Below are 12,813 nucleotides of genomic sequence, written 5' to 3'. Positions count from 1 at the left end.
TTTTAATCACAATGTTCATGTCATTCATTCAACGACAGAACCGCTGGGCTGACTCCACAGCGTGCCATGCAAAAACATATAAATACCTAGACGCCTCATTGGCCGCTCGACCGCACGTCAACGTCGCCGCCATATTGGAGCGGGCAACTCTCATAACTCTCACATCAGGACAGAAGAAAACCTGACTCATCGACAGATTGGACACCTACAAACCGTCACACGATAATAAAAACAGACTCCGAAATGCTGATCTGAATCAACAGAGTCGCGAACAGACTCCGAAGTCCCGATCTGAATCAACCGAACAGGCTCCGAAGTCCCGATCTGAATCAACCGAGTCGCGAACAGGCTCCGAAGTGCCGATCTGAATCAACCGAATCGCGAACAGGCTCCGAAGTGCCGATCTGAATCAACAGAGTCGCGAACAGGCTCCGAAGTGCCGATCTGAATCAACAGAGTCGCGAGCAGGCCCCGAATTGCCGATCTGAATCAACAGAGTCGCGAACAGGCTCCGAAGTCCCGATCTGACTCAACCGAGTAGCGAACAGGCTCCGAAGTCCCGATTTGAATCAACCGAGTCGCGAACAGACTCCGATGTGCCGATCTGAATCAACCGAGTCGCGAACAGACCCCGAAGTGCCGATCTGAATCAACCGAGTAGCGAACAGGCTCCGAAGTGCCGATCTGAATCCACCGAGTCGCGAACAGGCTCCGAAGTCCCGATCTGAATCAACAGAGTCGCGAACAGGCTCCGAAGTGCCGATCTGAATCAACCGAGTCGCGAACAGGCTCCGAAGTGCCGATCTGAATCAACCGAGTCGCGAACAGGTTCCGAAGTGCCGATCTGAATCAACCGAGTCGCGAACAGGCTCCGAAGTGCCGATCTGAATCAACAGAGTCGCGAACAGGCTCCGAAGTCACGATCTGAATCAACAGAGTCGCGAACAAACTCCGAAGTGCTGATCTGAATCAACAGAGTCGCGAACAGGCTCCGAAGTGCCGATCAGAATCAATAGAGTCGCCAACAGGCTTCAAAGTGCCGCCCAACATACATGGAAAAACAAACCACTGTTTCAAAATGTGTGTTTTCTGCATGAGTGTGTTTAATATGCATTATAGAACAAAATGTCAAGCATCGTCAAGTATTTTACATTATTTGACTCATTAATTGAATAAAAAAGAAAATCTTGAGGGAAGCGGCGGGGAATTAATGTTTAGAGAAAGACAGAACTGAAAACTTAAATAAAATGTGTTTCTTGAGCTGAGATTGAATCAGAGGATTTTCTATTATATGTATATATATATATATATATATATATATGTGTGTGTGTGTGTGTGTGTGTGTGTGTGTGTGTGTGAGTACATGTATATATTATAATTGAGCTCATTAATTAAACACAATTTGGAACTCATGTCCACAATATTTTTGTGTTGTGTCATTAGTTGTGTCATTTCAATTTCAAATTACATTTCAATTTCTTTTATTTTACTCTTTATTTTACTATAAATTATTCTTCATTTTTATCTATTCTGTATTATTCCACCCTTTATATTACATATTCTTCTTGCTATTATTAACCTATTGTTGTTCAGTTATTTCTTATGGTATTATTCATATTATACATAGAATTTAATAAATCTATTATATATCATATATGTTATTGTACCGTTGTACTCGCTTTTCATATTATTCACTTTACTTTAAGTTGTACTACATATACTTTTTAATATAACATATCACTTTTACTATATTTCTACTGTGCACTGTATCAGTGCATATTTTTATTTTCACTGGATCCATAGCCTCATCAGTTACATGTTATCATTTGTTGTATTCTTCTGTAGGCTAAAGTGCTATCAAAATGAAAAGCAGACTTCAAGTGTGTGATTTGTATTTACTTGTTTTATTAAATTTTCTCAACGATAGTAAATTATTAGTGTTTAAAGATGTATTATTTAGGTTTTATCCCAGTACTTCAAAGGGAATGGGCTGTGTTCTGACCTGAGACACAAGAAAGAGAGAAAAAAAAGAAAGAAAAATGTTGTGATTGAACAGCAAAGAAAGAAATAAAACAACTAAATATAATGTAATGTACATTACATTACATTACATGAATATGTCACAGTTATACTAAATTAACAGATTTGTAAACCGAAAAAATCAACGAAATCATCAAGTGAGACAAATGTGAGCTTTCAATTAATAATTTTCCAAACCTTACTAAACAACTGGAGGCAAAGTTTTTTTTAACTCTTTTTTAACCTCTGAAATTGGTTGGTAAGTGAGAACGTTATGGTGTTTTTATTCAGTAAAAACCGCAGCTCCCCCCTTTACTTTCATTTATTTTAAGGCAGTCTTGCCCTCACTAACATGGCGGACGCGTTGACGTATCGCGGTAACGGCTTAAAGCGGCCAATGAGGCGTCTAGGTATTTATATGTCTATGGTGCCATGCGTCGTCGTTTGAATTCATCAGCCAATCAGAGGCGTCGCCTCAGAACTTCCGCCGAGCTCTTCACTCTCAGCCAATCGGCGTTGGGCTCTCATGTTTGCATGCTTTTTTGAATTCAGTGAGTGAGCTGAACGGAACCACCCTATCAAAAGAGCGTATACAATGGGCTTACTATTCTATCAAAACGTATTTTCCTAACTTAATCGTTTTATTTTGCACTTTAGATAAACTTTTTCTGTCATTGCGAGGAGAGTGTAGTTCATGTGCCTACGCTTTAGTTTTAATCGATAGTTCGGCTAACATAAACCCAGATTGCTAAACTGGACTCTTAGTGTTTCTTCATTAATCAAAACCTTTCCAGCACATATCTGGACGTATCCCATCCACATACGGTAAGTTTCCATCATGCATCTGCTTAATTCGAAATACAAGACTCTGTTGGAAAGATTTTATTTTGTTTAGAAGTTGGCTAGCTTTTGCGCGAGCCCATAGTGCACTGCAGCAGCTGCCAATCAGCCTGTCACCGCATTGCTCTGTAAAAACCTGACAGATCTTTATATGCAATGCTTTTTTTCGTTACCTGTTCAAATGTTAACATTTCAATCCATACATATGGACATATTTAATGTTTTGTTTACTCTTTTGGTCGCTAATGAGCTGCAACTGCATTTTATTAATGCAATGTTGCTTACTGTAATTTAGCTGCATTTATAGTTTTTTTTTTTTTTTTTTTTTAAAGATCTTAAGAAGTAAGTTTTGACAGATTTTGGTGTGTGTGTGTGTGTATATATATATATATATATATATATATATATATATATATATATATATATATATATATATATATATATATATATATATATTGATTTTCTCCTCCCTTTAACCTTCATCATTCCTTTTTAGGAACTCAACTGTTCGTCTGTTATTTCTGTGCCGCCCTTGTTCACTCCTCCAGATTTTGATATTCTGGACAGGACTGGGTCGCCACCCCTCGTCACAGTGCCATGGCTGACAGCAGCATAGTTACTTTAGGGCCGGGCCGCAGCCTGCTGGTGGACTCCTCCGTATACGACTCCCGGATGGCCGAGACCTCAAAGGAGCAATTTTTCATGGGTCTACACGCAGACGAGTCAGAGGGTAAGAGAACCGCTCTCCATCTCGATCAACCTCGTGTCAGCGGACGTTTCCATAGGGTGGACCGTTTTACTGAGCACAAACATGACAAAAGAGGTTATTTTCTCCCACTCTATTTAGTCTATTTTCATAGAGATTCACCTTTGCCTGTGGTCTTTTTCTTCTCTTCAGATGTACTGCCCAAAGTTGAGACGAGACTGGTGTTGGTGGGGGAGGCCGGCAACATCGCAGAACTTGATAAAGCTCTTCAGGTACCAAAGAAGAGAGTTGAGTTTATATAGATTGAGCTTTATAAAGAACAGCTACATTATTGAGGTTAAATAACATATCAGACCCTTCTGAAGTATTTCAAGTTCATTGTGAGTTCAGCCGGAGTAGAAAAGTTTCTAAATCTTCTAATCTGATTAAAAGTAATCAGTTTGCTAACAGGAAGGAAGTCATTTTGTGTTGGTCAGCTTAGTACAAAAAAAGATTCAAATGCAAACCTTCCATTTGCCTTAACTGAATTTTAAGGATGGTCTAGAGTATCTGTATGTCTTCTTGCTTGCGTGTTCTTAAAATAAAATTAAAATGGAATTAAAACGGTAGTTTAATTAACCTTAAATATCTATGTGAATGATAATTGTATGACTTTTTGCCTTGAAGCCAGAAATCTGGCTTCTGACATGGCTTTAAAAAATAATAAAAATTATTCAATAAAATTAAAATAAAATAAAATGTAAAAAATGTTTTTGGAATAAGCCTCTTATGCTCACCAAGGCTACATTTATTTGATAAAAACAGTGAAAACATAATTGTGAGATTTTACATTTAAAAGTAATTGTTTTCTGTTTGAAATATTTTAAAATATATTTTATTCATGTGACGCAAAGCTGAATTTTCTGTATGATTACTCCAGTCTTGAGTGTCCCATAATTCCTCAAAAATCACTCTAATAAGCTAATTTGGTGATTACATATTAATATTAATATTGAACAATTATAATATCTTGTGGAAACTTTTTTTTTTCTTTAATGAATAGAAAGTTCAAAAGAATAACTTTCTTTGTCTTTACTGTCTTTACTTTTGATAAGTTTAATGCATGTTTGCCTAATAACCCCCCCCTCCCCCCCAAAAAAAGAGCTCCTTGTGTCTCCAAAATTGGACATTAATGTATTTCTTCTATAGCACCTGCGAATGTTTGGCAAATTCTAATTAAAAATATTTCCATATGTGCCTAGTATGACAAAGGAATTGTTTTGCCATTTTTTTATTCATTTATTTGTTTTTGTCATGCAGTGATAAATCATTGAATTGCGCTCCTCCTTATGATGAAATGTCACTTGTCACAAAAAAAAAAGAAGAAAATAAATATTATTATGCTTTGTGTGTTTTTATGATTAAAGTAGACATACGGTAGGTCTTTGTTTCATTTTGTGAAATATCTGATTGAGCTGTTTGAGTCCAGGACAGATGCAGAATTTGGCCAAGTGTGTCAGTAGAACAGCAGCTTTTGAGGACCGTGTTCTCTGGTTCTGAACTGGATTCGATGCTGATGAACATTTTACTCCACATTCTTACACTGACATGTGGTATGTGGCTGTTTAGAGTAAACTGATGAAAGAAAGGTTATGAATGTTCCTTGGTTTGCTCCGACAGTTGCGTTTGGAGGGAACGCAGCTCAGTGATGGGGCATTTAGGTTCAGAGCTTGTTAAATGAGGATAAATGTGTGTGGATTCGGGATGAAAACTTCACATGTAGTGTTCAGGGGAGGCTTGGGATGTTCCTGAAAGTCTCCTCTCGTTGCCCTTGACATGATGTGAGAAGACTTCAGATGTAGCTGCTTCTTTTAGTAATCTGTTCTCCCAGCTCTTACGCAACTTAACATAGCAGAACTTCCTCCTGGACTTTTCTTGACATTTGTTTGAAGTTCTCATCATGGTTCTGACAGGTTGTAAGGCCCTCCTGCCTGGGAAATTTATCAGCTTTGGGTTGCCAGGTTGACATCAATTCTTCATTTTTACAGGCCATCACAATAATGGAAGTCCCGGTGGTAAAGATTAAAGAAGGGCAGCCGGGCACAGAGGCGTGTGAGAAATTGATAAAATCTATAGTCAATATGGTACGTCTCGGCACCTGGAATCTTTGCATGCTTGAGAGCACTGGGGGATTGGCAGCATGGTTATTAAGGGGGGATTCGATGTGGCACTGTGCTGTTTAATATCAAGCTCACTCACACTGGTGGTCTGGACTAAATTCTAACAGTGTGTTCTAACAATGTGTTCTGTGTTTGTCCAGCAGGTGGCCTTTAATCCATTGAATTACAATTACCGTAACCGTATTTCAATCAGTTATGTAATCAGCACGGCTTTAGTTTCTTGTTAATTTTTTTTATCTTTATTTTCACATGCAGGTAAGTCACGGAATAGTCATTTAAATGGCAATTATAATCAAATGACAGGAATAATGGAAATTTCTGCACTAACATCTCCCTTCAGTTCCCTTAAAAAAAACATCACGGGCTGTTCACAGCGGACGTATTCTTTCGAACTGATTAAAATGCAGTTAAAAAAGTAGTATTGTAACATATAATTACTATAATTTATAATTTGTCACATGACTCTTCAGAAATCAGTCTGATATGCTGATTTGCTGCATAAGAAACATTTCTCATTAATGTTGAAAATAGCTTTGCTGCTTAATTTTGTGGAAAATAATTTAATTCAAATAGAAAATTATAGAACCCCCCCCCAGCATTTATTTTAAAGAAAAATCTTTTGTAACCTTATAAATGTCTTTACTGTCTCTTTTGATCAATTTAATGTGTTCTTAACCAAATAGAAGGATTAATTTCTATAAATTACAAACATAACATTTTAAATATTTAATAAATGTAAAATGTTCTAATTTTGATTGGCTTCAGAACATTTCTGCCACTGAATAAAAAGTAAAAACATTTTTAATTATCCCATAATAATTTTCTCATAATTGCGTGATATAAACTCGCAATTGTGAGTTAAAAAGTCATAATTGTACGGTATAAAATCGCAATTTTGAGAATCTCAGAGTTGCGTAATATACTGATTAAATGCTAAATGCATAAATGTAAATTAAAATAAACTCGCAATTGCGAGAACACATCAGTTTTCTCTTTCTCTCGCAATTGCGTGTTATAAAGATGTAAACTCTCAAATGCAAGAAAGTCAGAATTGTAAGTATATATATATATATATATATATATATATATATATATATATATATATATATATATATATATATATATATATATATATATATATATATTTTTTTTTTTTTTTTTTTAATTCAATCGTGGACACAGGCTTCCATATAAGTGAGTGATTGATAATGGCAAAGAAAATAAGACATAGAAATTGGCAGAAATGAGCATGTACAAGTAAATATCTGATATTGGCAGATACAATGGGATTAATTTGATCCTGTATCATCTAACTGTCCTGTGTGAACCGTCCTGAACTGACACTTGTGTTTGTACACGCTACATCCACATTTGACAGATGACTGCTGTCTTTCTCCAGCGTATCATCTGTCAGAACCCTTTAACATCTCTGAGATCCCTTTTACCAAAAGAGAGATCTCTGAAAGGAGAGAAATTCGAGTCACAGTCCAGCTAATGTGTTTCCTGATATTCTCATTGTCCTCTTTATGGTAGTTATGAATTTCTCTTCATCCCTGTTAGGATATAAACACCCCCTATATCAAAACTGACAATGTCAGAGATTTTGGTGACGGCGAGAACTGCGAGTTCGAGACGGTGTTTGTGTTGAAAGACTTCCAGGCTCCCGAATACAGCTTCCTGTACAAGAATGACAACCGTATCCTGGGGCCTCCTGCCGTGATGCACTGCGCCAGCAAGGGAGAGGTAAAATCTGAAATAATACTGCGCCAGCACACACAGAATCACAGCCATCACGCAGGGTTTTTTTTCTCCTGAGGCAGTGAAATAGTTTGATACTACTATGCCGTCACGGGTTGAGTAAAAGCCTGTTGAAATAAAGTTATTTTTCCAACCGAAACGGATTCGTAAGCAGCTTTGATTGCTCCTGTAAAGCCTGAAAAATGTTGCTGGCTTATCTGAGTGTACACAGGAGTGTCTGCTTGACTCCCTCAGATATTCCAAAGTGAAACGAACACTTGGCTGGCTAGCGATTGGTACCAGACAGAAAGATTAAGTCGGACGAACACTAGAATATAGATATGTCTACACAAACTCCAAACCAGTGAGAAATGAAGGCTTGTCTTATTATTGTTAAATCTAGCGGTGCTCAACTTAGCTGCCACTGTACAAAGACACACAGTATTCATACACACACACACTAAATGTATGTTTCATGAATAAGTGTTTATGTATTAATATATTTTTGTGTATAATTTTTTGTTTTGTTCATTGATTTGGTGATGCTGATTTGGTGCTCAGTTATTATTGTTGCTCAATTATTAATACTAGTTCTAATTATCAGTGTTAATTGTGTAAACAATGCTATATAATAAGAGAAAACTATATAATAAACCAAATAAATAATTAAAACTATAAGTATCTGCTGAGAGGCAACATTGGTTGTTGGAACGTTGGTTGCAACTGTACCTTTAAGACTTCTAAATGCAGATGACCTTCTGTTTTGATTGATAAACCTACCTGTCCTCTGGTGTGTTTTTTTGGTGATATGTTGTTTTTCAGGTTATTTTTTTATGTGCATCCCCATTTTTGTGCTCTGATTTGATGCATATTAATGGTATTCTCCGTGTCCTCGTCCGTAGCCTCTGCCGTTCTCCTCCAGGCCTCTCTACTCTATGACCATGCTCAACTTGTCTCTCTGCTTCACCGGATTTCGTAAAAAAGATGAAGTGGTGAGTTCTGCATGTCCACTTGTCTGAATCAAAAACAGCCCATAGTATCACTGTCAGGTTACTTGCTCTAATTAACTGTGCTTTTCTTCAGGTTACCCTGGTAAATCTTGTCCATCACATGGGTGGCATCATCCGAAAAGACTTTGACAGTACTAAAGTCACACACCTCATCGCCCGTTCAACACATGGTGAAAAGTACAGGGTATGTACCACCACATCCACACGTATATACATATCATCCTTACTATATATACTATATATAGTATTTTAATATGCTGTGTTCCTGTGGCTCAATGGTAGAGCATTGCGTTGGCAGCGCAAAAGGTCATGGGTTCAATTCCCAGGGAACACGCATACTGATAATAAAACAAAAAAATATATGTATAGCCTGAATGCACTGTAAGTTGCTTTGGATAAAAGTGTCTGCTAAATTCATAAATACAAATGTATGCTGCCACATATCAGATCAAATCACTTATTTACCCCACCGTATCCACCAGTGTAAAAGATGAGTTAAAGACTTCACTCTGTGCTCCACAGGAGAGCGAAATATATATGCATAAGTGTAAGGACAGTATATGTGCATGCAATACACCAATGTGGTTTTTGATGTTGTGGATGGAAAGCAGTTTAAGGAACTCTTGATGGAACATTCTGATGTCCTGAGTTTAGTTTGAGGTCCTTGTAGCATGGGAGCTTGTACTGTTTAAAAGTTTAGGGGTTAGTAAGGTTATTTATTTATTAATCTTACTGGAAATAAAAACTTTTATTCAGCAAGGATGCATGAAATCAAGTGTGACTGTAAATGCGTTCATAATGTTCATGGCGAGCATCTTGGTTCAAGGCTCAAAAATATGAAGCAGCACATCTGTTTTCAGCGCAGATAATAATAAATGTTTCTCGAGTAGTAAAGCAGCGTATTAAACCGATTCCTAAAGGATCATGTGACCCTGAAGACTAGAGTAATGATGCTGAAAAGTCATAGGATTAAATGACATTTTCAAATATATTAATGAAATAGAAAAATTCTTAAAACATAGTCTATGTACATTTCTGTAATATTGGCATGCAATTATGTGAATGTATGTTTTTAAATATTAAACCCTATACTAAAAAGACCTCGACCAGGCCGCTTCAGTAGAGTTTGGTCAATTCCATCTCGCTTTTTCGAATCCCAGAAACCTTTGTAGTCTTGTTTGAAGAAAGCTGTTAAATGATTGACCTTCATTTTCTCATTATTAATATATCAATTCTTCAAAATCAGTCTAGCTGAAGAGTCTTTTGTCTTTTAGTCAGTGATGACTGTTTCCTGGTGGTTCCTCCAACCCCAGGTGTGCTCTCCGTAACAGGGTCTACTGTCTGCAGCTGACGTGTCTGTGTTATTTAGAGAGGGTTTGATTAAAACCGTTCTCATGTATCTCTCCTCACAGTGTGCTGAATTGGGCTGAATCATTCATTAGTCTCATGCATAATGCATGCACCAGGCTTTGGTGAGAGGATCTCTTCCCTCCAGATGCTATTCACTGCTTTCTTTTCTCTTTTTTTCTTTCAGCTGGCAGTCTGCATGGGCACACCCATCCTCACCCCTGAGTGGATACACAAGGCATGGGAGCACAGAGATGACATGTAAGAGAGTGTGTGTGTGTGAGGCATAAAAATCTCTCTTGCGTCAATCCCGCTCACAGTGTGAATGATGAGGCTGTAATGTCCAACAGCTGCTGGTGCGCGCGCCTCCCCACTTCCAACGGGTTGTGACATTTTCTACACATCTATTGAACACTGAACCTGACCTTTCACATTAATGACCTGCCACCGTTGGCTGGATGTTGACTGAAGGGATTGTTCTTTCATTCTCACCCCCTCTGCGCTCACCAGACTTAATGGAGACAGATTTATTCAATTTGAAATCAAAATTGATCATGTACTGTCCTTGTTTCTGCTGTCATTGTCCATGCTGCATCAGCGCACACTATTCTGTAGGGGAAAAATTGGAAGTTGTATTTTCAAACTTATGTTGTTAATATACAGTTCATTGTGTGCTCCCTAGACATTCACATTTAGAGAACATAATGACGTATAATGTTCCCTTTAATTTATTTCTTCAGTTTCTTTACTTGCTTTTACCAAGTTCTTTAAATCTTAAAACTTGCAGAAACCCTGAAAAAGCCAGATATCTATTTGGTTATGGTTTTTTGCCAGGACTTTTCAAATGAAACCTGACTTCCATAGGAGAATCTATAAGTCAAAATGAAAATAAAATTATTTTTAAAATGTTTAATTACTAAAATTGTTTAAGATGTCTAAAATTAACCGGACCCCCCTTTTTAGTTTATTTTTATTTCAACAAATGTACTAAAGGTACATATTGGCAGCGCTAATATTGTCAGTCTTGTCTTGGGCAAAGGCAGGTACTGTAGTCAAAAAGTTTGGGAAGCATTTTTCCAGCGGGTCCACCATAACTTTTACAAAATAATTTTTTAGAGCCATCAAAGTTATGTTTCTACATCTAACATCATTAGAGAAAACAATTGTTATGCATAATTAGTATTTTCAGTAATTTGTTCTTACTTAAAAACAGTAATGATTTAATTGATCCAATAATTTAATTTGCAAACAGCACATCTTAATATTATGAATGCAGATATAAACTAATATTAACTGTTAATAAAATTGGCTAATTAATTAACAATAATAATATTACGCTATATAAGTATAAATGCATCTGTGAACATGAAGCCGTCTTTAGATTTTAAGATTGCTCTTGTGGTATGTCTGATGATTTTTTTTGTTTTATTTTTCTTTAGTAACTTCCATGCAGGCAACGAGGAGTTCCGCACCGTGTTTAAAGTCCCTCCATTCCAGGATTGCGTGCTGAGCTTTCTGGGCTTCTCTGAAGAAGAGAGAAGCAACATGGAGGAGAGGACGCAGAAACATGGTATTGAACTCTAATCTATCAGTGTCTTTTTATCAAACATAATTTCATGCTTTGAAATAATTCTCGATTAAGCAAAACCTTTCACTCTTATTCATCTGAGATGTTGACCTCAGGATATACTACAGGATATACTGTATTTTATTGTTAGACCTTCTCTGTTAAAGCAAATGACCCCTGACTTCTGCTTTTTAAAGAGCGTGCACTGTTTGTTTTGTCCAGGTGGACGGTTCCAGGCGGTGGGTGATGAAAGATGCACCCACTTGGTAGTTGAGGAGAACTCCATTAAAGAACTACCTTTTACTCCCTCCAAAAGACTCTATGTAGTGAAGCAGGAGGTATGAACTTGACTTAAAGTCTCACAAGCACACACACTAGGCTTTGTGCAGGTCCTTAATAATAGTGTTTAAAAACCCACTGTTATTTTACACCGCTTCCTGTCTGTAGTACGTTAGCTTGTGAGGAGTGGGAGTCTTTTTTTGGCACATCTCAGCTGAGTTACGATCATGAATGCATCAGTGTTTATTTAAAGGCGTTAATAAAAGGTTCAGATGAAGTATTTTAAATGAATGTAATTTATTTCTCATTCTGTGTCTTTCTGCAGTGGTTTTGGGGCAGTATACAAATGGATGCCCGTGCTGGGGAAACCATGTACTCTTATGAAAAGGTACTAAAAAGTTCAAAATTATATTTAACTTTTTTTCTGCATAATAATGCAAAACTTAAGTTTTAATTAAAGTTAAAAAAGAAAAAATAGTGGACCTTATTCTTTAAGTATGGTTTAAAAAGTATCCCATAATGCATTTCGTAAAAGGGATCATTCTGCCAGGAATGAATATTGTCATTTACTTAACCTGTGTGAGTTTTTCTTCTGTTGAGCACGAAAGAAGATTTTTTGCAAGTTTAAACCAAGTAAAAGGTTTTAAAGAATTAAATACGAAAATAAAAGGAAAGTTTTAATGTCAGATTAGTTTCCTACATAATTTGCACACTCCAAAAATAATTTGTTTGTTTTCAGTAGCTGGTCTTCTGAATACATTCCAAATTTGTGATCAGATTTAGTAAAGAAATGTAATTGATTTAACAGCTTCATAAAAAGCGCTGCACTCATATCTGTTGTCACTGTGTCTTCCTCTCAGCCTGAGAGTCCTGCGATGAAGAAGGCCGTGTCTCTGCTGTCTATCACGACACCCAACAGTGGCCGGAAGCGTCGCCGTCTTAGAGAAACTTTGGCTCAGCTCACCAAGGAGACCGAGATTTCTCCCTTCCCACCGCGCAAAAGACCCTCGGCTGAACACTCCCTCTCCATGGGCTCCCTGCTGGACATCTCCAACACACCTGACACCTGCAAAGCCAGCGGAGGTGAAACGAATGATCTGATATGACATGTGACTAGAAACCAAATAATATAAAACGCCCCGTGACTTC

At 37.2% G+C, this 12,813-nt stretch overlaps 1 protein-coding gene across 8 annotated transcripts in view; it reads left to right on the top strand.

Annotated features, from left to right (window-relative positions):
- The first annotated feature begins 2,536 nt into the window (after window positions 1-2,536).
- The window catches only part of LOC113076052 (protein ECT2-like), a 30,579-nt gene continuing 20,302 nt past the window's right edge, over window positions 2,537-12,813 (top strand). For 2 of the 8 annotated variants that reach the window (XM_026248707.1, XM_026248703.1), the window contains exons 1-12: window positions 2,537-2,844; window positions 3,356-3,589; window positions 3,758-3,837; window positions 5,593-5,688; window positions 7,285-7,467; window positions 8,364-8,453; window positions 8,545-8,655; window positions 10,006-10,079; window positions 11,258-11,388; window positions 11,608-11,723; window positions 11,990-12,052; window positions 12,525-12,747. In XM_026248707.1, coding sequence (XP_026104492.1) covers window positions 3,457-3,589; window positions 3,758-3,837; window positions 5,593-5,688; window positions 7,285-7,467; window positions 8,364-8,453; window positions 8,545-8,655; window positions 10,006-10,079; window positions 11,258-11,388; window positions 11,608-11,723; window positions 11,990-12,052; window positions 12,525-12,747 — 1,300 coding nt within the window. In that variant the 5' untranslated portion in view covers window positions 2,537-2,844; window positions 3,356-3,456. The remainder of the gene's footprint in view (window positions 2,845-3,355; window positions 3,590-3,757; window positions 3,838-5,592; window positions 5,689-7,284; window positions 7,468-8,363; window positions 8,454-8,544; window positions 8,656-10,005; window positions 10,080-11,257; window positions 11,389-11,607; window positions 11,724-11,989; window positions 12,053-12,524; window positions 12,748-12,813) is intronic. The other 6 variants (XM_026248709.1, XM_026248706.1, XM_026248704.1 and 3 more) reach the window with 5 other exon arrangements.

The sequence above is a fragment of the Carassius auratus genome, unplaced genomic scaffold, assembly GCF_003368295.1.
Source record: "Carassius auratus strain Wakin unplaced genomic scaffold, ASM336829v1 scaf_tig00018464, whole genome shotgun sequence".
Taxonomy (NCBI): Eukaryota; Metazoa; Chordata; class Actinopteri; order Cypriniformes; family Cyprinidae; genus Carassius; species Carassius auratus.
This window is presented reverse-complemented; position numbering and strand designations above follow the sequence as displayed.